This window comes from Rhineura floridana, chromosome 7, assembly GCF_030035675.1.
Source record: "Rhineura floridana isolate rRhiFlo1 chromosome 7, rRhiFlo1.hap2, whole genome shotgun sequence".
NCBI lineage: Eukaryota > Metazoa > Chordata > Lepidosauria > Squamata > Rhineuridae > Rhineura > Rhineura floridana.
The window spans coordinates 8,685,627-8,713,026 of NC_084486.1; the positions used below are offsets into that span (position 1 = coordinate 8,685,627).

Sequence of the window (27,400 nt, forward strand, 5' to 3'; positions counted from 1 at the left end):
TAGCGTATTCTTACAATGATGTAGGGGAAACTATAAGAATTTTAAATGAAGGGAAGGTACATGCAGTTCTTGTTTTTAAGAAAGAGAAAAATAATCTCCAAATGTTAACATTGAAGATATCTCCAATAAATAACTGGCCACATTCCTATTTGATTTTCATTATTAGGAAATTGAATGACACAAGAGGCAATGATCTATGACAGCCATGGGATATATTGCTTTTTAGACAAAACTGGCTCTCGGAGCAACTTACAATAGTTGCTACCCATCAGCAAAGATACAATATAAGATGTTAGGGATTAATGGGAGGGAATCGGACAGGCAAAGAAGTAGGGATATTGGGAAACTTCTTTGGGGGTGTGCTAATGGTTAATGCTGCTATGTCAAATGGTTAATGCTGTCAAATAAGGGCTAACCTCCTGGAGGTACACTCCAGTACAAACCAATGAACCAAGCAAGTGTTGGTGCCTGGAGAAATGCTAAGAAGCTAGTGCTGTCAGTGGGGACTGTGCTGTTGGGAGTGGTGTGTCTCTTTATCAAATGATCTTGCTGTTAATCTCTTGGACTGACAACGCAAGCACTGCTCCATTACCCTGGAGCATGTCACGTTTTGCCACATAGGGAAGCAAAATCAATATATATTCAAAGCATCATTGTAATCATTTCCTCTAAAAATAAAAGCTGGGTGTTTCAGGGCTCATGAATTTGCAAGGGAACAAGGAGGCAGAAGAGGAGCCATAGTTTGGCTGGACTGATGGAGGGGGAAAGTGTTTTCAGGTTGGACTGTGGGGATATACCTTCAAAACTTTGTGTTGCACAGAGGTGCGTCCCCTCCCACTGTATTTCCTTGTTTTCTGGAATTAGCACAGCAAAACCTGTACCAATCTTGGGAGGGGGGACAGGAAGAGTTTATTTAGAGTCAACATATTTTTCTCTCTACTAGCCCTAACAAGGAATTAGCTTGCAGCAATGGATTGCAGTTGGTGAAAACAGAAGACTTGGGGACGGGGGCACAGCAGGTTCTGTTGGACAGTTGATCCTACATGGAGGGAAACCTGTGTTGACAGGAGGTTCGAAACCGAATAAGCAGCCCTATGATATTAAGAGCTTTAAGGTCAGCAGGTGACATCTTGCATTTCTCTGCTAGCTTTTGCTGTGAAAACCCTATGGCTGTAATCTGGTGGGAGGAGAGGAATAAGACGTTTTAAAGTCCATTGAGGCTACAGCATTTTATAGTAGTTTAAAGGCCTCGGTTTAGAACCAGGGTACTGCTGAAGGTGAGCAACGAATGAGCTGTAGCAATCAAGCAGTGATATCACAAAGACTTTAATATTTCCACTTTTCTGCCATCAAAGTGATTTCAGTCTTTTCCTTGCTTGGGTGAAGGTAAAGATAAATCTGGATTTAAAGCGTGGAGCTGCTCTGAGGGCAGAAAGTATGATAGTATACTAGCTAAAGACTGCCAAGGTTGGAGAGGAGAGGGAAGGGGAGGGCTCTGCTGCTTCCTTACCACCCCCACTTCTCTGCTGCTTCCCTCTTTGCTAACTCCCTCTCTGAATGCCAGCTCAAACATTGCCTTCGTGGCTCTGTGTACTTGCTTCAACTGTAATGTTATAAGCAGGGCCTTGCGGATCTTGCCTCCTGTGAGTGCCGGCTTCTCCAAATGTCCTGGGGAGCTCAGGGATCTGGGAATGCCTGCTTGATATCATGTGTGAATGGGTGTTTGGTGAGAACAGGACAGTATAGGCTGTGTATAGTACATTTAAATTATGTGTATTGTGCATATGTATTTGAAGTAACTGTTCACATGAGCATGGCTCATGGGTTGCACACATTTGAACTCTGTTGTTGGACTGGTTGATTCATTGACAGCTGTCAGAGCTCACAGCATGAAAGCAGTTTCTTTTCTTTTGGGGCTTGGTAGGTTTTGACATTTGAGTGAAGGAATACTTTAGCAATGACATTTTTAAACTGGGGAGCTGGCTGGAGATAGGGTAGGGAAAATAATATATGGTCTGGATACTACTTGTAGCCTGTCGTGCATGTTCATGTGGCTGGTGGATATTACCATTGCAATAATCGGGAACCAAAAGTCCCATGATTAAGTGCTCAGAGGGAAGAGGTTCTGGGAATGTTGGGGAGAACTGAAAAGGTAGGGGAGCAGCTACCTTGAGATCAATTTGTTGCAGTAAGAATTGCTTTGGTAAGTGCATGTGTGTTCCACACTTCAGTCACCTGTGGTGTTATTTTGTACAGTTTGCAACTGCAACAATTACATGGCTTCCTATCTTTTCTTCTTAAAAGGTACACTTCCAGCACTCATGTTTGGAAGAACAATCTTCAGAAGACAGTGTCATTATAGGCTCAAGAGCCTACAGTGTACATATACGTACAAGAGTCCCAAACCCATTCCATCTTCCATTTGCCTTAGTTACTTGTCCATTTCATGAATATCTGACTCAGGTTTTTTGGATCTGTGGTGATCTTGGCCTATCTGACAGTACCATCCTGATTTTACATCTCCATTTTGGGAGACAACAATGCTTGCAAAATTTAGTCAGCCCTTCTTGTTATGTATATGCTTTATAAACCAAGTCAGCATCCCCCTCCCCACTTCCATCTTGTTTACAACAAATTGTAGTTAATTGCTGCTCATTCATACCAATTAATTGTAAATGCCCTGGATAGCAAGAGCAATCTCCATGGGCTGTAAGGCATTGCTTTGAGGTATTGACTGGCATTGTAAGGCAGTGACTGGGACCCTCCAGGAGGTACAGAAGAAAGGAGAGACTTCCTTTTGCCCTGAGCACCCCCATCACTGCGGATGGCCCAGCTGGCTATAGTTTAGTTTCTAGCAGGAATGGCCAACCTTTTTCCAAAGGTCCAAACCTTGGCCCAGCCCCCAGGGGCCACATGCCAGTGGCTGAAGGGAGATGTGGAGACCCCACACACTCTCGTGTGCACACACCCCCACACACGTACATACAGAATGCACAAGGCCCCCTCCTAAGGTGATCCATGCAAATCAGCAGAGGAGACGGCTATCATCTTTTTCCCATTCATCCAATGATGACTGGGGAGGAGGAAATTTGCACCCTCATCAGGCTGCTGGGCCACCCACCCCAGCACCATGTCCACTTTAATTGTTTTTCTTTTTACTGCCACTGCTGAAATTGGTGGGATTTTGGCACGAGCAGAACAGTTTGTTTGGGGGACCAGATCAGGCCCCTGGACTTGGGGGTTAACCAACCTGTTCTCAGGTGGAGAGGGAGGTTGGAAGATTAGAGGTGGGTAAAAGGGAAAGAGGGATGAAAGATTTTGATTGGGTCAGAAATAAGCTGAGTGATTTCTCATTTTTAAATTGACTTATGGCTTATTTTTAAATATGCTGGCGGGGCACTACTCCATTTCCTCTGCAATTTGACAGGGGAAGATCTGGTCCCAGACTTTAACCCTGAGTTAACCTTTTAATATTAATTGATTGATTGATTGATTGATTGATTGATTGATATCCCACCCTTCCTCCTGGCAGGAGCCAGAACCCTTTAAGACCTCTGCCATGCTCACTAGCATTGTAACTAAAGGAGGATTTTTTTCCTGGATCTTTTATGCATGGTAGAGGTGATTGATTTTGAAAAGCCCACTCTGAGCCAAGGCCTGTCCTGGCTGAGCAGCTCAAGTAGATGGATTTGGGAATACTATTGTCTTACTCTGGTCCTGTGGAGGAGCCCATGGAGGAAGGCAGGTTGATTGTTGCAACACCAGGTCCGAGTGAGCAACTTGCACTGGCATACTTTGTAAGGGGACTGCGACCTTTTGAGCCTTTGCCTCCAGCCAACCGCTCCAAAGCTGTGTTCTGTTTTGGAGAACTAGTGTCTCTGAAAGGGCCAACTTCCTGGCTTGAGGCACTTCCTCTGCACTCCATGGCCTCCCACCTGGTGCACTCTTTTCACCTTAGGAAAAGGCACCCATGAGGGAATTTGCCGTGGTTCCACAGGCCCTGATACTATGGCATCTGGTTCAGTGGACTCCTGCCTGCTAGTTCTTGGTTCAGTGGTCGCCTGGTCACCAGCATCAGTTTCAGGCCAGGAATGTGGCCTGGCTTGTAACTTACCAATAACTCAATACCCTCGTCATTGGTGGACTCCAGTCTCATGATGACTGTCATGGCGGGTGGATGAGTCTCACAGCTGTCCCTAGTTCTTTTTTCAATTACACATTTTCCTGTTCTAAAATGACTTTTCTTAAAAATAGCTATAAAATCACAAATTTAAAAGTCTTTTTTAAAAAGAAAGGAAGAAAAAAGAAAATACTAGATGGAATGAATCAGTGCTACAGGTGTGTTGCTTCACCCAATGGCACCACCTTAACTCCAGAGTATCTAACCCTTCAGATTCCTTCCATCTAAGCGCTGCTCTACTAAAGATGATTTCCCCACACATAACACTTCATGTAGGAATTGTGTGTGTGTTGTAATATGTGACAAACACGCTCATCAGCTTCACCATCTCTACATGAGAAAGGTCCAAGAGGTTTCCACTGCTGGGTGAAAGAGTCATGGACCACAGGCACTTTCTCCACTGCCTGTGAAAGTGAGCGGGCACAGGGTAGTGGCAGGACCGAAGCCCTGGCATAAGCGTCTGCGCTTTACTAGTCCTGTGTTAAGGCGCCTGGCTCTGGTGCCTTTTGTGGTTTTTTAAAGAGAGGTGCTAGGCCTGTGTGGAAACTTTGCCTTCTGCTTCAGAAGGAAGTACTGCTACTTAAATGTTTGGGGACCGGCTATTTACGTTCAGTTCTCTGCATATACTCATATAATCATAGAATAGCAGAGTTGGAAGGGGCCTATAAGGCCATCAAGTCCAACCCCCTGCTCAATGCAGGAATCCAAATCAAAGCATTCCCAACAGATGGCTGTCCAGCCTGCCTCTTGAATGCCTCCGGTGTCTGAGAGCCCACTACCTCTCTAGGTAATTGGCTCCGTTGTCATATGGCTCTAACAATTAGAAGGTTTTTCCTGATGTTCAGTCAAAAACTGGCTTCCTGAAACTTGAGCCCATTATTCCGTGTCCTGCACTCTGGGATGATCAAGAAGAGATCCTGGCCCTCCTCTGTGTGACAATCTTTCACGTACTTGAAGAGTGCTATCATATCTCCCCTCAGTCTCAGGCTAAACAAGCCCAGTTCTTTCAGTCTCTCCTCATAGGGCTTTGTTTCCAGTCCCCTGATCATCTTTGTTGCCCTCCTCTGAACCTGTTCCAGTTTGTCTGCATCCTTCTTGAAGTGTGGAGACCAGAACTGGACGCAGTCTTCAAGATGAGGCCTAACCAGTGCTGAATAGAGGGGAACTAATACTTCACACAATTTGGAAACTATATTTCTGTTAATGCAGCCTAATAGAGCATTTGCCTTTTTTGCAGCCACATATTGGCTCATATTCAGCCACTGTTGGCTCATATTCAGCTTGTGATCAATGACAATTCTAAGATCCTTCTCACATGTCGTATTGCTGAGCCAAGTATCCCCCATCTTATAACTGTGCATTTGATTTCTTTTTCCTAGGTATAGAACTTTGCATTTATCCCTGTTGAATTTCATTCTGTTGTTTTCAGCTCAATGCTCCAGCCTGTCAAGGTCCCTTTGAATTTTGTTTCTGTCTTCCATGGTACTAGCTGTGCCCCTCAATTTTGTATCACCTGCAAATTTGATAAGCATGCTCTGTATATCCTCATCCAAGTTATTAATAAAAATGTTGAAGAGCACTGGGCCCAGGACCAAGCCCTTTGGTACCCCACTCGTTACTTCTGCCCAGTTTGAGAAGGAACCATTGATAAGCACTCTTGAGTACCATGCTGGAGCCAACTGTGGATCCACCTGATAGTTGTTCCATGCAGCCACATTTAGCTAGCTTGCTAATCAGAATTCATGGGGCACTTTGTCAAAAGCTTTGCTAAAGTCAAGATATATTATGTCCACAGCATTCCCACAGTCTACAAGGGAGGTTACCTGATCAAAAAATGAGATAAGATTAGTTTAGCAGGATTTGTTCATAAATCCATGTTGGCTTCTAGTAATCACTGCATTGTTTTCAAGGTGCTTCCAGACTGACTGCTTTATAATCTGCTCCAGAGTTTTTCCAGGGATTGATGTTAGGTTGACTGGTCTGTGGTTCCCTGGTTCCTCCTTTTTTGCCCTTTTTGAAGATAGGGACAACATTAGATTTGAACTTGTTCAAAGTGATTAGGTATTCCTTGACTGTTTGTCTATCAATCTCAAGTTCCAATCCTGTCCCTTCTACTTCGTGTTTCCCGGGAGGGTCATAGACTCTTTTTTGGGAGAAGACTGAGCCAAAGTAGGAATGGAGCACTTCTGCCTTTTCTTTGTCATCTGTTATCATTTTGCCTTCCTCATTGAGTAGCTGTGCCACCATTTCTTTTCTCTGTCTTTTACTATGGACGTACCTGAAGAAAGCTTTTTTTGTTGCTTTTAGCATCTGTCACTAACCTCAACGGTTCCTTGATTGTTGTTATAGTTACTTTATACCTGTCTGTTTTTTAAAAAGGGGTATGGCCACAGAAGGGGTGGTGCTGAATGGGTGTGATTTTAATAGGGAGAGATGGGGCTATAGGATCAACAGTAGCTGCAAGATCTCTCTCACACACACACAAACACACACACACACACACACACAAAAACATTGGTGATCAAAGGGGTTACAGAAAATATTCATACAGGGTCATGGTCTTGGGTAAGGCAGTGCAAGTTAGGCCCTTGCAGATAAACTCCAGGCTTGCCGCCCATTTTCCTTACTTGTCTCCTTCTGGAGTGCTTTATTGACGAACTCAGCAGCAGAGTAAAAGAACTGGCTAAGATTGAAGCTGGGGAGATCATCTGCCTCCACCCCGTGGTACTCGATGGCCATGTCCCTGTAGTACTCTGGTCCTGTATCGACATTCCACCGGCCGTGGGCTGCATTGAGGATATGGGTGAAGGCCGCTTTCTCAAGGCTGTAACGATCAAGTGCTGTTTTCCTGAGTCAGAGCAGAGGAAGCTGTTAGACAAGTGCACCTTGGTTACTTGTAGAGGGCTGCGTCATTGCTTTCATCTCTTACCACTTCAGCCCAAGTGTGCTTCTTCACTTTCAAAACCTCTTAATGCACCTAATTCTAGGCTTTTTCACATAATATACTGAACATGGGTACATCCTCATCCGTCAACAGATGTACAAGTCTTTGTGTGAAAGAGTGTACACTTGATGACTTACACAGCTCAACTATTGTGTACACAGATATGTAAACTGTACGCTCATTGAATGTAAATAACCTGTGAATGTACACCTCAATTGTTTATATACACAGATACATAGATGGTACACTCATAGAACATAACATGCGAACACCCCTTTGTATTTCATTGAGAGACCCATGATTTTTAAAGGAAGCAGTTCCTGTCATGTGGCTGGACCATGAAATTGTTTGCTCAAGACAATTGAAGTTGTCTGCTCAGGGATGTCTTTAAAATCTCCTAGTCCAAATAATGTGTAAGATGCATATTTTCAAGAAGTTGCACAGCATCGTTCAACAGAGAATTCAGTGTCTTCATACTGACAGAAATCAGGCAAAACCAGGACCACAGCAAAACAAGAAGGTATCAGCATGCTTTGGGGAAGCACCAAAGTCTGCAGAAGTACTTCCCCCCACCAAAAGAAAGAAAGAAAAAACCCACCCCAAACAAAAAGCTCAGTGGGAACTGAGCATGCTCAGTGGCCTTCAGAAGCCACAGAATGTTGTGTGACAGGTAGAAAAGAGAGACAGAAAATGGCAGGGTGACAGAAGAAATGTTAATTGTCAGAGGAAGGGCTGACTAGAACCCTGAACAGGGCAACTCCTCTTAAGCAGATGAGGATACGCGTCAACTTTTTATTGTAGGCCCCAATTAGTATTATGTATTAATACTGTAAAATAATTGTCTATTCCAGTATCTTCCTTCTATTTGGGGATGGAAATCCTGCAGGCACGGGACAGCTGAAGAAAAGGTCCTGGTCAATGAAACATTCTATCTAATTTCATTTCTGGACAAAGAAGAAATCCTGTATGACTTGAAAATTTGCAGCCTGCAATTTATTACTTGGCCTAATTCAACATCGTCCAGCGGCTGTTTCATAAATTAGTGGCAAGCAAGAATGACCTTATGATTTGAAAGCTAGGATAAACATCGTCTGATCCAGCTGCTTCACAGCCTCAGTGTGCTTGGCTGATAGAAGGTGACATTGTTCCTTTTGCTAGATCTTCAAATTAAGAGGAAAAGTGTATTTGAGGTTGCAGTGACAGCCGTTATCTAGGTCTAATTTTGCCCAGCATTAACACAGTGCGGGACTGACCACCTACTGAGTAAGTAGAGCAGATGGTGAAAGGGAATTTAGCTGATGTACAGTGTTCTGTAACTTAATAAAGGCTTACAAGGTGGAGGATAAACTTTGCTTCAAAACTTACAATTCAGGCATTTTCTTTTCCATAAAGCAAGGATGTGGAGCAGAACTCTGTCACTCTAGCTCACCTGCCAACATTTAATAGGCTCGTAGGTTTCCTGGGCATGTGTTAAATTTCTGTCTCTGCAAATGTGAATGGTAGCTGAAAAGAAGTTTGCTGAAGTCTAGTAGTATATTAGAACATGAGCGTTTGACCTAACTTTTTCATTTGCAGCTGATTTTGTGGCCTGATGCTCTTTTGTACTTTACTATTCAATCTCTTTCTCCCAGGAATCTCTTTAAGGGAAACATGAAAAGGGGATGGTGCAATCCACAGGGCAATGGTCCTTGTCACGCAACCACAGGACCTGGTATCTGGGGCAGAATTTAGTACATTTTTAAGCCTATGTAACTGTGGAGAAGCTATATGGACAATACTTTGAGAAGCTCAGGAATGGAGCTCACTGAGCAGCTTATCATTTCCATGCCATATCCCAATTTTCATTACCCCGCCCCTTTCCCATCTGCAGTCTTTTCAAAACCAATTCCAAATTCTCTAAAAACCTTTCTTGGGGAAGCAGAATAAATTTTGCAAGATAAATGGATATATGCAATTTGTTAAAATGGGTATAATTTCTTCGGGTCACAGAATGTCCGTTTCCTCGAGAGTTAAGAGATGCGTTCCTCCGCTTTCAAAGATGACACAAGCCCTCTTCAGGCATTCATGTTCTTATGTTTGTCAGCATAGGAGTGTGGATGCGCAAAGTAAGCATGTCCCCCCACTCAGTCTCTCTGCAAAGAGTGTGAGCATTTGTAACGATGGCACATGGGTGCAAGCAGTTGTAGATGCAGAGGCATAATCGGAGGTCTGGCTGAGAGGAAGCCTTCACCCCTACAGCTGTAGGTGAGAAGGCTTTGTTTCTAGACGATCGCTTTTTTCACACAAAGACAATGAGATGCGGCTACTTCAGGTGTTCGCCCTCTTGTATCAACGAACACCGGAGCATTAACGCCCTAGGAGCACGGGTGGGATATAAATGTAATAAATAAATAAATAAATAAGAGTGATAGCCTCAGGATGAAACTAGATCTTGGCAGGGGGGATTTGGAAGGCAGGTGTCCCCTGCCGCTACTTTGTCCATTAACTGCTGCCCTGCCATTACTTAGAATTGTCAGGTGGGGATGAGATTAGCAACCACATTTTCCCTGTAATGCCTACCTTGGCCTTTGGGAATAGAGAATGTTTATTTTTATTTTTTTGAACAGAGAATCAAGAGTCTATTTAAAATAAGCCTGTCACTGAAAGGTACCCTGCTCGTAAGTTTCCCAGAGGTATCTTGATGACTGCTTTTGTGAAAGAGTGCTAGGCTAGATAGACTGGTTTAATCCAGTAGTGTTCTTTTCTTCCCGTCTCACAGACTATGGATGCTTTCACAGTCTCTGAACTCCTTCCTTTTCATCCTTTTCCTATACAAGTACTGACAGGATATGTGACTCCTCAATCCAGCCCAGGGTGTGGGGAAGCTCTTTTCATACCAGGGGCCACATTCCCTCATAGGGAATGTTCCAGGAGCCACATGCTAGGGGTGGGTGGGAGCAGACGCAAAAGTAGGTGGGGTAATAAATGTGACTGTTACCTTTGTATAGTAGGCCACATTCCAGCCATGCAAATGGCAGAGGTTTCTGCACATGCCCTCACCTCTCCGTCCATCCCGAGAAGCAAGAGGTATTGCTACAGTTAAGCAGTCAAGGGAGGGATGGAAAAGGACAAATGAGGAGTGTGGCCTAGGGCAAGGACCAAGGACCAGCTAGAGAGGCTCAGGGGGCCAGATTTGGGCCCCGGGCCTGAGGTTCTCCACCCCTGACTTCATATTACCCTTTGATTCACACCCTCTTGAATCACTTCAAGAAGGCCCATTGCTGCCTTTTTTTGATGCTTCTCAGAATTTCCTTTTGCCCCCAACTCCCAATAATATCAGGCCTCCAATCCTCTTCTGCATCCCTCTTGCAGCTTATGAGCAGGAGGCAGGTAGACAAAGGCAGAGACAGAAAGTTAAGAGTCCTTTTGCATGCATTGTTGCCACTGAAGTACTTTGCCCGTGAAAATCACTCTATTAGGCAACAGCCAAGGTAACTGCCTAGTAATGTCATCTTCAAGCCTCCTTGTTGCTGATCTTAGGGGTTCCTAATGGAAGTTCCCCTCCTCCGCACCCACCCCCACTTTTGTGCTGGAAGTGATGCATTCTGTTAGCCGGGTCTGGTCCTGATCTTGAATTAAAAAGCCTTTGTTTAAAAAAAAAGCTTTGCAGGATAGGGGAATTAAAGATTGGCTCTTTTAAAACTTGGGTAGAAATCAAAAGTCATAAAGCAGGTTTTTTTTAAAGTTTCTGTACAATTCCAATATGAGTCCCAGCTCCTAGGTAAGTTTAAAAGTAAGTCCATCTTGTTTTTTAAATCTCTGCTTCACACAAGTTTCCAATTCTTGGCCTTACATATTTGCAGCTCCACAGTAAAAGACTTTGGAAGGGATTGGACTTATATCCCACGAAACTTGAAGCTTTGTTTATCCTCTTTCTGAAAGGGCTTGTGAACATTTCATTCCTTCTGGGCAGTGTCTACAACAGTGTTCAATTACCAAAGGAATGAAAGGCAAATTAGAAGTTACACCCAAATGCATGCAAGTTTTGGTGGTTTTTCCTTTTAATGTAAAGCAGCACTGGAGAGGCTGTGATTTTGAGCCAAGACATGCCATGGGGTCTTTCCCCACCAATGGTCTTTTACTCAAAATCCATTATCTCACCCAAGCTACTTTTTCTCCTTTGACAGTTCTGGTGGGGGAGCCCTCAAACTCTCAGTCTAAAGGAGCAACTTTTTTTCCCAAGTCAGGGCTTTGTTGCATATATTTGCATATAACAGCTTGCCCCTGGGCAACTTTGCAGGAATTCCTCAGTGGCCTCTCTTACAGTTATAATGATAAAGATTTTAAAGTTGTCTTGGTGGTTTTTAGATGCCTAGCAAAGGCCGTGTTGTTTGTTTAGTTTTTATTTTTGCATTTATATCCTACCTTTCCTCCAAGAAGCTCAAGGCGATGTACATGTTTCCCCTTCTCCATTTTATTCTCGCAACAACCTAGTGCAGCAGGTTAGGCTGAGGCAGGGACTGGCCCAAGGTCACCCAGTGAGCTGAGTGGGGATTCGAACCCTGGTCTCCCTGCTCACAGTCCAGCACTCTAACCACTTCACTACACTGGCTCTTAGGGGTTGTTTGGGGTTCTCTGACTTGTGCTGATCTTCATTGGTTGGGTTTCTTTTTTGCTGCTTTGTTGGTTTATTATTCAGTCTTCATTTTATGGATGTTGATATTCTAGTTGGTTGTTTTTAATATTCTGTTGAGTTTAATTGTTAAACTGCCTCAGCAATTCTGCAACTCAAAAGGCAGGGTATAGCTATTTTAAAAGGAAAATAATCCAACCAACCTAGAAGTGTTTGTATGAGGCACAGTGCCTGTCCCAGTTGTTGACATGAGCTCCACCATGGTGGGCTGAGTCTGCTGAATTTAGCTTGCTTATGTAAAAGGATCTCATTTTCCTGCTTGCATCCCCTGCTTCAATGGCAGCAAGTGTTACCAGAAAAAGTGCCAGTGTTCCTACAAGATGCATATTCAGAGTTGCCCTTTAAAATTCTGCAACAAAACCATCTGGATTCTGTGATTTGGAAAACCTATGCAAATCAAACACATATATTTATTTTGCACAATTTGTTCTGCTGGGGAGGGTGGGAGGATAGGTATACAGAGTAACTAAGTCCCAGCCCCCAGAAATAGAAATAATGGGCAATAGCACTCTCTGGTGCTTGATTCATCATTGAGCATTGCCCATGGTAGTTTCAAGTCTAACACTGCCACCATCAGGGCTGGTAACCCGAAGCCTGAAATTCTTAATTCTGTACCCATTACCACAGCTGTGCGTCTTCTGTGCTTGCATAAAATATATATAGCCTTGAGTGCATTCATGAGTTTGAGGCAGGTCTAAAGCACTCTTAAGACATTAATGAACATATGTTCAGTCGGGGGATTATGGCAGACTCTGCTGCTATATTCTGCAAAGAGGGGAATAGAGAAAGAAGGGAGCAGAGCAGAATTCATGTTGTGGGGCATAAAAAAAGGGGGTGAACAGAAAATGAGATAAACAAATAGCTGAAGGACCTTGGACAACAACTTGAAAGTTCGGGCTAAAACCGGAGTGGATTCCACTGCCCTACCGACATGGAGCTACCACTGACCACATGCCCTGGACCACATGCCCTGGACCACATGCCCTGGGTGCTTGACTCTTCTTCCATATGATTCTACCAATCCCTTTCTCTGCTTTTAGTTGTCCATAATGTGGCATAAGCCCAACTTTCAAAAATAGCAGTTAAGGCTAGCATGCATACAGATTTCAAGCAGTGCTAACATAAAAGTAGTGAGGGCATAGTGTAGAACTTCGAAGAAGGGAGAAATTGTGTGGTGGACAACTGGTCATCTACCACCACATTTGGTCATCTACCAAACCTCCCTCACAATTTTTGTTAGCTTGTTGCCCAATGAACCCTCTTCTGTTGTCACATATAGGATATAACCTTGCATGTGCATAGCACAGCAATAGTCCAAAGGTGGTGATGTCAGAACTACAGCTCCACTGTGATCCAGTTATTACAAGCATAATTATCTCCATGGCTACCTGTGGCCATTTACATTGTGATGTGTCTTTGCATGACTTACTCATCTCCTATGTAGAGGTTGGGCCAGACTTCATTAACATGGGTATACTTCGGGCTGCCTTTCCAGAAGAGTCTCTCCAGGTCAAATGCTCCAGGGGTACAATAGTCCCCATCAGGGTCTACTTTGACTGCTGTGTAAGCACTTATCTTCCCAGATTTCAGAGCCATTGAAGACATCGGGTCTCAAGAGTCTGACGGATAGAGGGAAAACCAAAACCAAAAACCTGCAAGGCAACACCAAGCAGAAGGTGAGGTTGCTGGGGAGGGCTCCAAGTCACTAAAGTTATTGCCCTGAAGAGTTTACTATAATTATCTTATCTTACAACAGGCCTGTTAGGGCTCAGATTTTTTTATTTTAAAGGCCCTGGGATACAATTTATATGCCATTTTTTTACTGTGGTGAAACGTACCTCTCGGGTATTTTTTTGAGGGGGAGGGGTAATTTGAACTGGATAGTATAGATGAAAAGCATTTCAGCCTCACTCTGCCCCTAGGTTTCTGCTCTGACTTTGGAGGAGCTTAGTATGAACAACATAAAATACTGGCAAATTCAGTCTCTGAACTCTGGAATGAAAAAGCTGAAGCAAGTGGCATTGGGGAAAGGGTTAGCCAAATATTGAGGCCATGCATCCAAATCCTTTTATTTTTCTGAGGTTTGGGGTGCACCGCTGTTTGTCACCCTGGGCTCTCTTTTGGGAGCAAGGATGAGATATAAACTTAATAAATAAATAACAGCAGCTTTTTCTGACTCTATTAGAATCCTTTTTAAAAAAACAACAACCCTAGTTCTCATGACTGTGGAGTAATTATGAAATTATATTTGGCTAACTTCAGAAAAGCCCTTCAAGTGATTAAAAATAAACCTGATTACCCCCCCCACCGCCCCTATTTACACTAGCCCCTATCTAGTGTGATATTTTAATTGACGCAGGAGTAACTTTACTGTCAGAGGAGAAAGTGTTCATTCTGATACCTGGCCGTAGGCTCTCTAGGATTACACCTAGTTTCCCTGTCCTGTACAGTATCTTTTCTGGCTTTCTCTTCTGCTTAAAATGTGGTTTCCCCAAAAGATTCTAACTGTGGATGGTTTGTGGATTAGAATGTTCATTGTGAGGCAGTTAAACTGGCTAAGTGTGTGTTGGACTTTGTATCCTGCAGTAAATTCTATAAAATGAATTAAAGTTAAGCTGCTACTGTGATAAAGCTAATGCACAAGTTTACCCTTTTGTGGTCCTAATAAATGGTGTCAAGCCAAACAAGTTTCTGGTGCTGAACTTACAATGTGAACCTTTTGGTTAATACACATCTGCAGACATAGAACTTTGGCTGCATCCACCAATAGTTGGGAGCTGCACAAACAGGGTTGCCCATAGGAAGGCAGGGGCTGTGAGGGTCGTGTTGAAGTTTTTAAACCCTAGTTCTGAAGCCATGCCTGGATTTAAGAAGCTCCCTGAGTAAGAAAGCCGCTTGCCTATTGAAAGCCATTGGGAAACACGAGGCTTGTCGTTGCCCCTCCCCAGCCACCCCCAATATAAGGTAGCATCCTTGTTGAGCTTCCACTAATTTCAAAGGGAATTGTATAGGACAACGTCCTGGTAGAGTTGTACCCTTGACTCCTGTAATGGAACCAGATTGCTGGTATTATGATAATAATGATCATTATAATCGTATTACAATTATAGAACAGCTTTTAAACTGACTTCTAGAGAACAACCTAACAGAAGCTGAATGGCATCCAGCTCAAGATGACTCATCCACTCTGGGGAAGATGATCTAAAACATTCTGAACTGCCGTTATGGCCTAATTGCTTTGAGTACCTTGGCAGCAAGGTGGTATATAAAGACTGGCAATAAATAAACAAAGGAAGGATAGAAGTTGACAGTGAGCACATGGAAACTCATGGCAGACAATAAAAAAGACTGCAGTGTCACAGGGAAAATGACACGCAATGGAAACATTTCAAGAGGGATAACATGATGTATGTGTGACTGAGCCAGGATGGGTAAAATAGAGTGTCTAGTGTCTGCTGACAGAAAATATGGCTTGACTGGGCTTTTCAGAGAACCTTAGCAGAACAAAGGGAGATGCTTATCTCTAGATTTAAAATCTATGGAAAGGGCAGCATAAAGTTGCACTGGAAGTTCCATTGCTATATATATCATTGAAGGCACGGAGTGCCATAAATCAGAACTTATAAAAGAAACAGATTTATCCATAGAATCATTGTGGATAGAAATATCAGGCCAAAACAGTAAAGCAGTAATGTGGACAAAGTGGTGTTCTCCTAGCCAAAGTTCTGATGGTGATCTACAGATTCCAAGAGACATCAAAGAGGCAGCCAAGGGATAAAATCTTACAATAATGAATGACTTCAGCTATCCTCAAATTGACTGGTAAATGCAAGTTAGATCACGGCAAACAGACAAAGTGTCTAGTTATAGTACAGTTTTGTGAGTGGCACCCATGATCTTGGTGAGAGATCTCAAATCATTTGGAAACAGTGACTTGAACACTACCAGATTCCACAAGTGTGTGAATGGAAAATCATTCAGAAAATTCAGTACAGTCTCATTTAATTTGAGAAGAGTAGAATTTTCAAAATTGGAGCATGTGTTTGCCACCCGGGACTTCTTTAGGAGGAAGGGCAGGATATAAACGTAATGAAATAAAAATAAAAATTAGTTAAAAGAAAGCTGAAAGGAAGAGTCAGGAGAGATAAATGCCTTCAGGAATTTGAAACCACTATACGAGATGCTACCAATTAAAAAGGATGCAAACAAGTGGAACAAAGAGGGCTGCATAGTTAAATAGTAGAGTCACAGCTGCTGTACAGTAACTCTTGCAGCATAGTGTTCAAGGCTGGAAGAACACTGTGCCAAGCCAAATGTGAACATACATTTAACAGGAAACCAGTAAGTAAGGCACTGGGACCTTTTGCAAAAAAAGGTATATAAAAGGAGTGCTGAAGGAAGATTGAGAAACTGAATACTTGTAAAATTTCTGTATCTTGGTCTTCACTGTGGAAGGGAGAGAACTGCATCTAAGCCATTGCTTTGTGGGAGTACATAAAATTGATTGTCAAAAAGCAGTGTAATGGAGGAAAATGTTTAAAACAAACTTAATGGAAAGAAATTAAAAAACCAATTACTTGGGTTGGATGAGGATCTTCTGGGTAAGCTTTTCATACCTTGGAAAATAAAACTCTAGGCTACTTGTTTATCCATGGCTTGCTTGTTTGCTTGCAGGAATTTCTACTGGAGATTGTTGAGTTTTAAAACAGATTGCATTTCCATGTAACTTTGAAATAACTTTGAGCAGGATACTTAGTGACCCTCCAGATGTTGCTGGAATACAACGCTCCCATCATCCCATCCCATTTTGGCTGGTGCTGATGAGGCCTGGAGCCAAACAACGTTTGGAGGGCCACTGATTAGCCATCCCCAATCTAGAGTTATCTGTTCTGAAGGTGCACAGAAGTTCTGTTCTCTGTTACTGTCTGCTTGCAGCACTAGATGTTATTGAGCATGTGAGTTAATTCAAGGGACAGGGACAGATGATCTGTGTCTTTCCCTGACTCAAGATAAGAGAAGCCTGATCACTTTTCACCAACACAACCCAGATGGAAGAACCCTAGATCACATGTAAGCCAATTTGCATTAAATTTAGAGTACAATGTTGTTATGGGTGATGGCTGATCTTTTGTAAACTGATAGCTAATAATCCAGGATGGTGGTTTCATCAATAGGAGCTAATGACCAGTGATGGTCTCCTGATAGCTTGGAATCAAGTGCTTGGAGAGAGACCCATCTGAGCTCAGGGAAGGGTAATGCTCTTCAGCAGAGGGGAGGGGACAGAATCCAGCAGTTTTGAAGTGTGAGAGAGTGAATGCTGAGCATTTCTTGCTTTGAGATAGTGAACGTGGGGGTGTAGTCTTGGTGTGATGTTTTCTGGAGACTTACTGACTGTTTTTAGGAGTTCACATGCTCCCTATACACTTTAATATTTGTCTTGTAAGTAAGACAAATAGCTTGCTTCCAAACAACCTGTTTACTGAACATTCATGCTGTTTTGTTCGCAGAGAGGTTATATGACACAGTGTCAAGCAATTGTGAAAATGCACAGGAAAGTACAGGATAACATCTTTTTCCTTATCGTAAAAAGTCCCATGGGGGGGAGCAGGTTTGTTGCACAAGAGTGCAAAATCTACTTTAATTGTACAACCTGAATTTATCAGTATGTGATTGAATCCTACCTGAACAGTGACATGGTGAAGGATCAAATTGGACACACACAGTCTGCATTTGCCATCTCCCCCCAGCTATTTTTTTAAAATGTACAAGCCTAGAAGAAAAGGTTAGGGGGCTGCAGCAACGCATAGACACCCTGCAACTTATCAGAGAAGATGAGGACTTCCTCGATAGAACACAAGAGGAATTAAGGGAGCGACACAAAGTACAGGAAGAAAGTGACAAGGAAGAACAGGACTGCAACAGCTACAAATCCCAGTGGAGGACTGTCACTGTAACGGCAAGGAAAAACAGGAGGGATTCAGAACTGATGCAACTAACAAATCGCTTTCAGTGTCTCTCGGCAGACAGCACCCCTGAAGAGCCTCAACAAACTCACCTGCATCAAGAGACACTGACTGCAAAGGAAGACTCCACACCCCAGAAGAAGGAGGCTGATGCAACCACCGCTCGTGGCAAAAAGAGGAGGGTGCTGGTGGTTGGAGACTCGTTGCTCAGGGGGGTAGAGGCACCGGTATGCCAGCCGGACAAAATGAATCGGGAAGTCTGTTGTCTCTCTGGGGCGCGCATCCGGGATGTCGCTGACAACCTGCCGAGGCTCATTGGGAACCAAGATAGGTACCCCTTTCTCCTCATCCATGTGGGCACAAACGACACGGCCAGAAACACCTTGGAACAGATCACCTCGGACTATGAGGCTCTGGGTAGCAAGGTCAAGCATTTGGGGGCGCAGGTGGTCTTCTCGTCAATTCTTCCCATGAAGGATAGAGGACTACAAAGGGAAAGGAAGATACTGCAGGTCAACGACTGGTTACGCAGATGGTGTCAACGGGAAAGGTTTGGATTCTGGGACCATGGTCTAAGCTTCTTGGAGGGGGGACTGTTGGCAAGAGATGGGCTGCACCTCACGAGGACTGGGAAGAATCTCTTTGGCAGAAGTATGGCAAAACTCATCAAGAGGCCTTTAAACGAAAGCCTCTGGGGGATGGAGATGATAGCTTAAAGACCGATCCAAAGACAGCGGGTTGTAAATGCAGCAATTTGAAGGGTACAGGAGACACTGGGAGAGAGAAAGGGATGCACAGCAAAGCTCACGGTATATTAACGGAGGAATCCAGTCGGGACATAAGAGACTTCTGGTGTCTATATACCAACGCGCGGAGCTTGGGAAAGAAGCAAGGGGAGCTTGAAGTCTTAGTGCATCAAGGCAAATATGACTTCATAGGGATAACAGAGACTTGGTGGGATGACTCCCATGATTGGAATATAGCCATTCAAGGATATAAACTCTACAGAAAGAATAGAAGCAACAGAAAAGGAGGGGGAGTAGCGTTATACGTCAATGACAAATACACCTCTATGGAAATCCAAGAGAGTGAACAAAGGGGTCCGGTAGAGACCATTTGGGTAAAAATAAATGGAGAAACAAATAAAACCGACATGGTAGTAGGTGTCTACTACAGACCCCCTGGCCAAGAAGAGGTGGTAGACGAGGCCTTTCTCAAACAAATCTCTGAAATCTCAAGGAGGCAAGAAGTAGTAGTGATGGGGGACTTCAACTACCCGGATATCTGCTGGGAGACAAACTCTGCAAAGCACAAAGCCTCCAACAAATTCCTGATGGGCCTTGCTGATAATTTCCTCTTTCAAAAAGTAGAAGAAGGAACAAGGGGATCGGCAATCCTGGACCTGATCTTAACTAACACAGACGAATTGGTCACAGGAATTAAAGCGGTCGGTACCTTGGGGGAAAGTGACCACGTAATGCTGGAATTCAGGATTCTGGGGAAAGCCAAAGAAGAATATAGTCAAACATGGACCTTGGATTTCAGGAAAGCCGATTTTAGCAAGCTCAGGGAAATGATGGGTAGGATCCTGTGGCTAGATAGACTAAAGAAAAAAGGAGCCCAAGAAGCATGGGAGTTCATGAAGAACGTATTACAAAAAGCACAATCACAAACAATTCCAAAGAGGAAGAAAAATGGAAGACATCGGAAAAAGCCAATGTGGCTACACGGAAGACTGATGGAGGAGGTAAAAGGAAAAAAGAGCATGTATAAAGAATGGAAGGAAGGACGCATCACCAAGGAAGAGTACCGACGAGTGGCTCGGGCTTGCAGGAATAGCGTAAGGAAAGCTAAAACCCAGAATGAGCTGAGGCTGGTGAGGGAAGCGAGGAACAACAAAAAGGGGTTTTTCAGATATGTTCAAAGCAAGAGAAAGACCAAGGAAACGGTGGGACTGCTGCTCAATGAGGATGGCAAAATGTTGACAGATAACGAGGAAAAAGCAGAACTGCTCAACGCCAATTTTGCCTCCGTTTTCTCCCAAAAAGGGAACAGTGTGCAACCTTGCATTGGTAGCAATCTCAGTAAGGGGTCGGGACTGCAGTTCGAGATTGATAAGGAGATAGTCAGGAAATACCTAGTTAACCTAAATGAGTTCAAATCTCCAGTGCCTGATGAACTGCATCCCAGAGTATTGAAGGAACTTGCGGATGTACTCTCGGAACCTCTTGCCATCATCTTTGAGAAATCCTGGAGAATGGGAGAGGTGCCAGAGGATTGGAGATGGGCAAACATCATCCCACTCTTTAAAAAGGGTAAAAAAGAAGATCCGGGGAATTACAGGCCGGTCAGTCTGACTTCAATACCGGGAAAGATATTAGAACGGATAATAAAAGAGTCCATTGGCAACTATCTAGATGACAATGCTGTGATTAGAAGGAGCCAGCATGGGTTTGTCAAGAAAAAATCCTGTCAAACTAATCTCATCTCTTTTTTTGATCAGGTCACTAGCTTAGTAGATGGTGGAAATGCTGTAGATGTCATCTATCTAGATTTCAGCAAGGCGTTTGACAAAGTCCCCCACGACCTTTTGATTAGCAAACTCGTCAAATGCGGACTACATGGAAATACTGTCAGGTGGATTCACAACTGGTTGGAAAACCGTACTCAAAGAGTGGTCGTCGGTGGCTCTGCTTCGGACTGGAAGGAGGTCTCGAGTGGAGTGCCACAGGGTTCTGTCCTGGGGCCGATACTCTTCAACATTTTTATCAATGACTTAGATGATGGGGTGGAGGGAAGCCTTATGAAGTTTGCGGATGATACGAAACTGGGAGGGATAGCTAACACAATGGAAGACAGGAATAAAATCCAAAGGGACCTGGATAGACTAGAAAATTGGGCTGAAATTAATAAAATGACATTCAATAAAGACAAATGCAGGATTCTGCATTTAGGCCACAAAAACAAAATGCACGGGTACAGGATGGGAAATACCCGGCTTAGCAGTAGTGCGTGTGAGAAGGACCTTGGAATTGTAGTGGATTGCAAGTTGAACATGACCCAGCAGTGTGATGCTGCGGCAAAAAAGGCAAATGCGGTTTTGGGCTGCATAAACAGAGCTATAGTTTCCAGGTCGAGGGAAGTAATAGTCCCACTATATTCTGCATTAGTCAGGCCTCATCTGGAACACTGCGTTCAGTTCTGGGCGCCTCATTTTAAGAAAGATATAGACAAGTTAGAGCGGGTTCAGAAGAGGGTGACGAGGATGATAGCCGGTATGGAGAACAAGTCTTATGAGGAAAGGTTGAAGGAACTTGGCATGTTCAGTCTGGTGAAGAGAAGGCTGAGGGGTGATATGATTGCACTCTTTAAGTACCTGAAGGGCTGTCACATAGAGGAGGGTACAGATTTGTTCTCTGCTGCCCCAGAGGGTAGGACTAGGTCTAATGGTTTTAAGTTGCAGGAGCGTAGATTCAGATTGGACATTAGAAGGAACTTCTTGACAGTAAGGGCAGTTCGGCAATGGAACCGACTGCCTAGGGAGGTGGTGGGATCCCCTTCGCTGGATGTCTTCAAGCAGAGGCTGGACAGCTATCTGCGGGAGATGCTCTAGCTGTGGATTTCCTGCTGTGAGCAGGGGGTTGGACTCGATGGCCTACAAGGCCCCTTCCAACTCTATGATTCTATGATTCATACAGACACAATGAGTAACTCTTTCCCCCAAGTGGCAGCTTTCCAATAAAAACCCTCCTTCTAAAACTGCTATTTGCCTCTGGAGGGATGATGTTTCATCAGGATCACAATGCAGGAAGGAAGAATTAAAGCCTTTGTCCACTTCTACCAGCTCTCCAATCTAGATTGTCCACCTGCAGTTCCTATTGCTTTTTTTCATATGGGGGGGGGAGTGAGGCATAAATATGTGCCACAATCTATAATTAATTAATATACTGCTTAGTACCCTGATAGGCTTCTAAGCTGTTTACAAAGTATAAAACCGAGTTACACCAACATTAAAATATAAGCTTCCCTAATTAAAATATTCAGTAAAATAATCCCATTAAAAGTTAAAATATAAATATGCATAATTAAAATACACAATAAAATGTAATTTAGCACTATGTAGTTTGGCTCTCATATTTTTCCAGCTTCCCCTGGCTGCAAAACCAGTGGAGAGGGCTCTGTCAGAGGGAAGAGAGAAACAGCATCTGTGCCAGAATTTTTCAGACAGGGCTGTTGTGCTTTAACCCTTGAGAATCCTGCAGGTGAGGCAAGGGATGGGGGAGAATTTTGCTAAAATTAAAGTTGCTGCTAGATTTCCTTGTAGTTTGCATGTTATCTATCTTTGAGGGCCAATCTTGTGCACAGGGGCTCCTGCAGCTTTTCCCTGACACCAGATTTTTTTAAAAATCACATCAAATAAAATGATATTGTTACTGTTGACAGCATCAATCTAAAATGTATATATATAGAAGTGTATATTCCCTGTAACTTTTGTCAATGAAGTGTTGATGGTAGCCATTAACATTCATTCTTAACCTGTCTGATCCTTCTTTCTGTTTTAACTCAGAGAGAGATGGGCAATGCTGTGGAGTCACACAACCTCTAAATGCATTTTCAAAGCAAAGCCTCTGGTCTTGTTAACTTCCTTCCACTGTAGTTCTTGTTGTTTCCTTCAGTGTTGGACATCAGTAGTTCCTTCTGCTTATCACTTTGTAATTGCAGGCAATTATTACGTTTTCCCCCTGTTCAGCCCATTTGCAGAAGATTACTATAGGTCATATTTTGAATCATTAGCTGATTTATGTTTTGTTTTTTTGTAATTCTTTTTTTACATGAAAATTGACCAGTCTGTCTGTCATTCACTGGAGGGAGTTTCTGAAGACGGCAAACAAGGAGAAAGCACTTTTTAAAAGGCAGCGCAAATTAGCAGCTATCTATCAGTAAGAGTGAGAAACTCCAAACAATGAAATGGCTAACTGACGTTCTCAGTTTTGTTAGCTCAGGCAGGCTAAAACCATTGACCCAGAGAGTGATGGGATACAAGGAAGCTTTTTTAATCTGACAGTGATCATTGCTGTGGTAGATCCAGCAATATCAATTTTCAAAATTATATCACATAGCTGCAAATAAATTCAAATGAATAAGCCTAGTTTAATTGTGGGGAGGGCAGGTGGGAATTTGTTGACTGGCTTCAGACAGAAAGTAAGCCTGAAGTAAGAGGCAGACTTGATGGGCAATTACCTGCCTAATTTACATTTAAATACAAAAACAAAGAGACCATTGGTAGAAAGAATGGTAATGTCAATGGAAAGATCAATAACAATATCATTATTTTCTGGGAGGGAAAAAAACCCAAACTAGTAAAAGCAAAAGAAAATGGAAAATGAATGAACATGGAATGGAACTGGCTCCTGGTTCAGCAAAATGAAAACTGAACCATCAGCAACAAGCGAAGTACATTCCTAGGTGAGGCAGCTGCACAGAACCTGTGGACCCTCTTTTCCCAAACTACGTCCCTTGACTCTAATAATCAAATGGATTTTGGATGTGTTACTAGGCCACTTTGGAGGGAGCCTGTCACTCATGTCATTCTTTCCTTGGAGGATCCCTCTGTCAAGTCTATTTGCCAAAGGAGTTATAGGTGAAATTGTTATTACATTTCTTCCTGTCCTTCCAAAAGAGCCCAGGGTGGCAACATCAAAATGTTAAAACAGTACAACTTAAAATAAAAACATGTTTAAAGCATTTTACCATTATTAAAAACCATCTAAGATCATTTTAAAGCATTACTTTTTAAAGTAAACAAGCATCTCTTGACTTTCCAGACTTAAAGATGGCTATGGTTTAAAAGATTCTCTGTGGCGCAGAGTGGTAAGCGGCGGTAACGCAGCCGAAGCTCTGCTCACAGCCGGAGTTCGATTCCAAGGGAAGGAGGAAGTCGAATCTCCGGTAAAAGGGGTCGAGGTCCACTCAGCCTTCCATCCATCTGTGGTCGGTAAAATGAGTACCCGGCATATGCTGGGGGGTAAAGAAAGGCCGTGGAAGGAACTGGCAATCCCACCCCATATATACGGTCTGCCTAGTAAACGTCGCCAGACGTCACTTGGAAACGACTCGCACTACAAGTGCGGGGACACCTTTACCTTTACCTTTTTATGGTTTAAAAATGCATTGGAGGATTAACTATGGAAAGCAACCTCCCCCAGCCTGGTGTCTTCCAGACATTGTTGGACTTGCAACTACCACAAGTCCTAGCTAGCATGGCCAATGGTCAGGAATAATGTGAGTACCATCTCGAGGTCACCACATGGGGGGAGGCTGACATAAAGCAGCAGGAGGGATGGTTTACTAAGAACATGCTCCACCAGTACCTGCAAAGCTGACTTCACATGTCTGTTTCTTTCCCTTCTCAGAGTCAGTCTTACTCCGTGTGCCGTCTTACTCTCTTTGCACATGATTTCAAAGGGGTAAAACGGGGGAGGAGCTAACACATGGGTTTATTGTATCTGGCTACATGCCCAAAATACAAATCAGAAGGCATGTTAGCTGCTGAATGGTGCTAGGGAGTTAACAGTTTCCAAGCACCCTCAAGTGAGAACCTTCTATTGACTGAGTGCTGCCATAGGATCTATCTGAGCCAAATAATTCAGTGGATCATGCTGCCTGTACATAGAGTAGGGCACCATATCGGATATCAGTGGGACATGGAGAGAGATTGTGTGGGGACCAGGAAAGAGCAAGATCCTTGGATATATTTGAGATTTAAGAGAATAGTGCTGAAGCAATGTATATTAAAAGTATATATTTTGGTTACTCTCTTTTTTTTCCTAACTCACAATACCTATAGGAACATTTATCAACACCAGTCACCAATTTATATGTTAAAGAAAAACCATGAACATGGCAGGAGACAGAAGCAGGTGCAACTACCCCCCCCCGTTCTTTCCAAATGGAACTCATGATATGGAGACATTAAAATGCTGCTCTTGTTACCTACCACATAACATTTGGAAATCCTAGCAACCACCAAGATGAACCTTGTGGCTGTCTGTGTACCTGTCACTCATTGGGAGAGGAGGAAGGGCCTTGATTTTAAAATGTTTAGCTGATCAAAGATGCATTCATAAAAATTTCACGGAGCAGGGATAGCTTTACTTTAGATGGCCCATTAAAACCACAGCATCCACATTCCTTTTGAAAGCGAGATCTAGTGCTGAAAATATACAGCTAAGAATCCTTCTGAATTGATTCTTGGTTGATTTAACAACAACAACTTCTTAGAATGTGATCTCCTCTAACTATCTCAAAAACTGTCAATTTAATCCTTATCTTGAAATTTCTCTAGTATTGTTTTTTGGGGGGAGGGCATCGTGAAGATTTTTTTTTTTGTCTCATGCAGCTGTAGTTTAAAGTGAGTTCAAATGTAATCACTTTTATATCACTATTCCTTTACCCTGCTGTCTGCGTTTCTTTTCTACTTATATGTTCTCCAAGCCAGCAAAAATTTTTTTAAAAAAAAATTGGTTTTGCTCTTACTGTTTCCTGCCACCACAAGTGGTAAATATGAGGCATGTTGTGCTGGGTTGCCTGACCCTAAAGCATTAGAATTTCCTGAATGACAGAGGAAAGCCATCTGTAGTAGAAGTAAAGCGACAGAATTAGATGCAAGTGAAGGAGAACTGAAAGAAAGAAAAGAGCTGAGGAGCAGGGAAGAGGTGGGGGAAAGGCATCTAAAAGATTCCCGAAAGAGGTTTTAAAATTTCCCCAAACAGATTTCAGTTTAACAATGAACTGAACATAAACTATGAAAAGATTCGGCCAATGGGGTAAAAGTGCAGCTTGTTGTATAATATTTTGGAATGCTGAATGATCTCATTGTATTCCCAAATGAATGAATCTCTAATGTTACTTGTGCCTCTGCCCTAAAATTGTTTTAAGAGGCCACCAGCTGCTTTGGCTAAATGCTCAGTTCCCCCTTGCCCTGCTTTTATCTCCTAGCATTTTTAAAGCGAAAGGGTGAAAAGGAAGCCCAGCATTCTCTCATCCATCTTGTCTTACCTGTGAGCTTATCCAAGAGCTGTAGGTAGTGTGGATCTTCAGAATGGGACAGGGACGACAGAGGAAATCTTGCCAGCTTTGAAACTGGCATCTATTTTTAGAGCAGGATTTGCTGACTGACCTTGTGTGATACCCACTCAAAGGGGAGAATCTTTACATCTGTTACTAAAACTACTCCCTGAAGTGACCTGAAACCATTGGCTCTCGCAGTTCAACAACTACGCTGCAGGAGCAGATTGTGGTTTGAGCCAGTGAGCCTCACGTGTACGTTGCGCTGGCTCCACTAATGTGTAAAAAGGTGTCTGTGTAACTATTATAGCCTCAGGTTACAGCCAGAGCAACTATCTCTTTCATGGTACCAACAGAATGCAACTCCTAGTAGCTGTTAGGGGAAATTGAACTACTGGTACAGTTGTAACAGTATTGTAATCAAGAAGGTGCCCTACATGTCTCCTTGGACTATGTACCCTTCACTGCCCTTTCTCCTTGCCTCTGTGTCTCCTTGCACTGCTGGGGAAGATTCCTCAGACTCACTGTCCCCTTGGTCATGAGGTGGTAAGGATGGTTACCTCCCCCCTCCACATGTACATAGCTGAAGGAGGAAGTGGCTCTCTTTCCTGCTTCCTCTTTCAGCTCTATATGCTTTGGAATGCTCAGATTGATTCTACTGGACCCAGCTCTTGCTTGGCTCCCTTGGAAAAGCCAAGTGTGTGCACCTGCACTTTCTCTTTGTCTGTCTCAGAGGGTGGACAATCACTGGATTGTCACCTTGTAGTGGTGAGTGGGCTTGTGTGTTCCAATGAACCCTATGAGTGATGCTGTCGGGAGTCATGTACTCCCAGCAGGGTCACCCATGGCGGTAAGGTCAAGGAAGAGGAACCAGACAAAGAACGATCTGAGAATATCCTCAATGGCAGAACAGGTGGAGGATAACAATGTGTATGTTACAACGGCTGTGAAGGCGGATGAAGGCTGCAGCAGATAAAAGACTTCCAATCATCGTGGTATCCATGCCATTGGATCAAAGTCTTTTTCTGTCAAGATTGTGTGTTGATTGTTGTGCGCCAATCTCCCCACATAAAACAAATTCACACACAACCAAACCAAACCAAAACAATAGTCCCATGGCGATTGGCGAATGGCAACGGGGGCAGGACTGTGAAATCCGGAAGCCCCTAGTCATGGACCGACACATGGGCAATGGATACAGACTCAGTCGTCCTGGCTCAAGGACTGAGGCAGTTGAGTAGTTCAGTAGCTATATCCATGACTGAACAGTCCTATTCAGGATCCACTCTGCTCACCCCGTATGGGGAGGGGGCTAGAAAAAGTGCCCTAAACATAGTCTGCCTCATCTCTCTCCCTGACTGGATTACCGCATCCAGTGGGGTCACCACTTAGCGGTTGCAAAAGACAATTGAACTTGGAACATGGAATATACAGGCATTGCTAGACAATACAGATAGTGAACATCCTGAACACAGGACTGCCATCGTGAGGGAGTTGAGACGTTTTAATATTGACATAGCAGCTCTCCAAGAAACTCAAAGAGCAGGAGAAGGACAACTGAAGGAAGAAAAGGG

The 27,400-nt window shown here is 43.4% G+C and overlaps 1 protein-coding gene across 2 annotated transcripts in view; it reads right to left on the reverse strand.

The window, feature by feature from the left end:
• DUSP29 (dual specificity phosphatase 29) overlaps nt 1–25,931 on the reverse strand; it is a 29,307-nt gene extending 3,376 nt beyond the window's left edge. Inside the window, exons 1-3 of one of the 2 annotated variants that reach the window (XM_061634858.1) lie at nt 25,818–25,931; nt 13,226–13,448; nt 6,808–7,028 (exon numbers count right to left, since the gene is read on the reverse strand). In XM_061634858.1, coding sequence (XP_061490842.1) covers nt 6,808–7,028; nt 13,226–13,401 — 397 coding nt within the window. In that variant the 5' untranslated portion in view covers nt 13,402–13,448; nt 25,818–25,931. Of the gene's footprint in view, nt 1–6,807; nt 7,029–13,225; nt 13,449–24,130; nt 24,199–25,817 lie in introns of those variants that run through there. The other variant, XM_061634859.1, reaches the window with a different exon arrangement.
• Between the last annotated feature and the right edge of the window lie 1,469 nt (nt 25,932–27,400).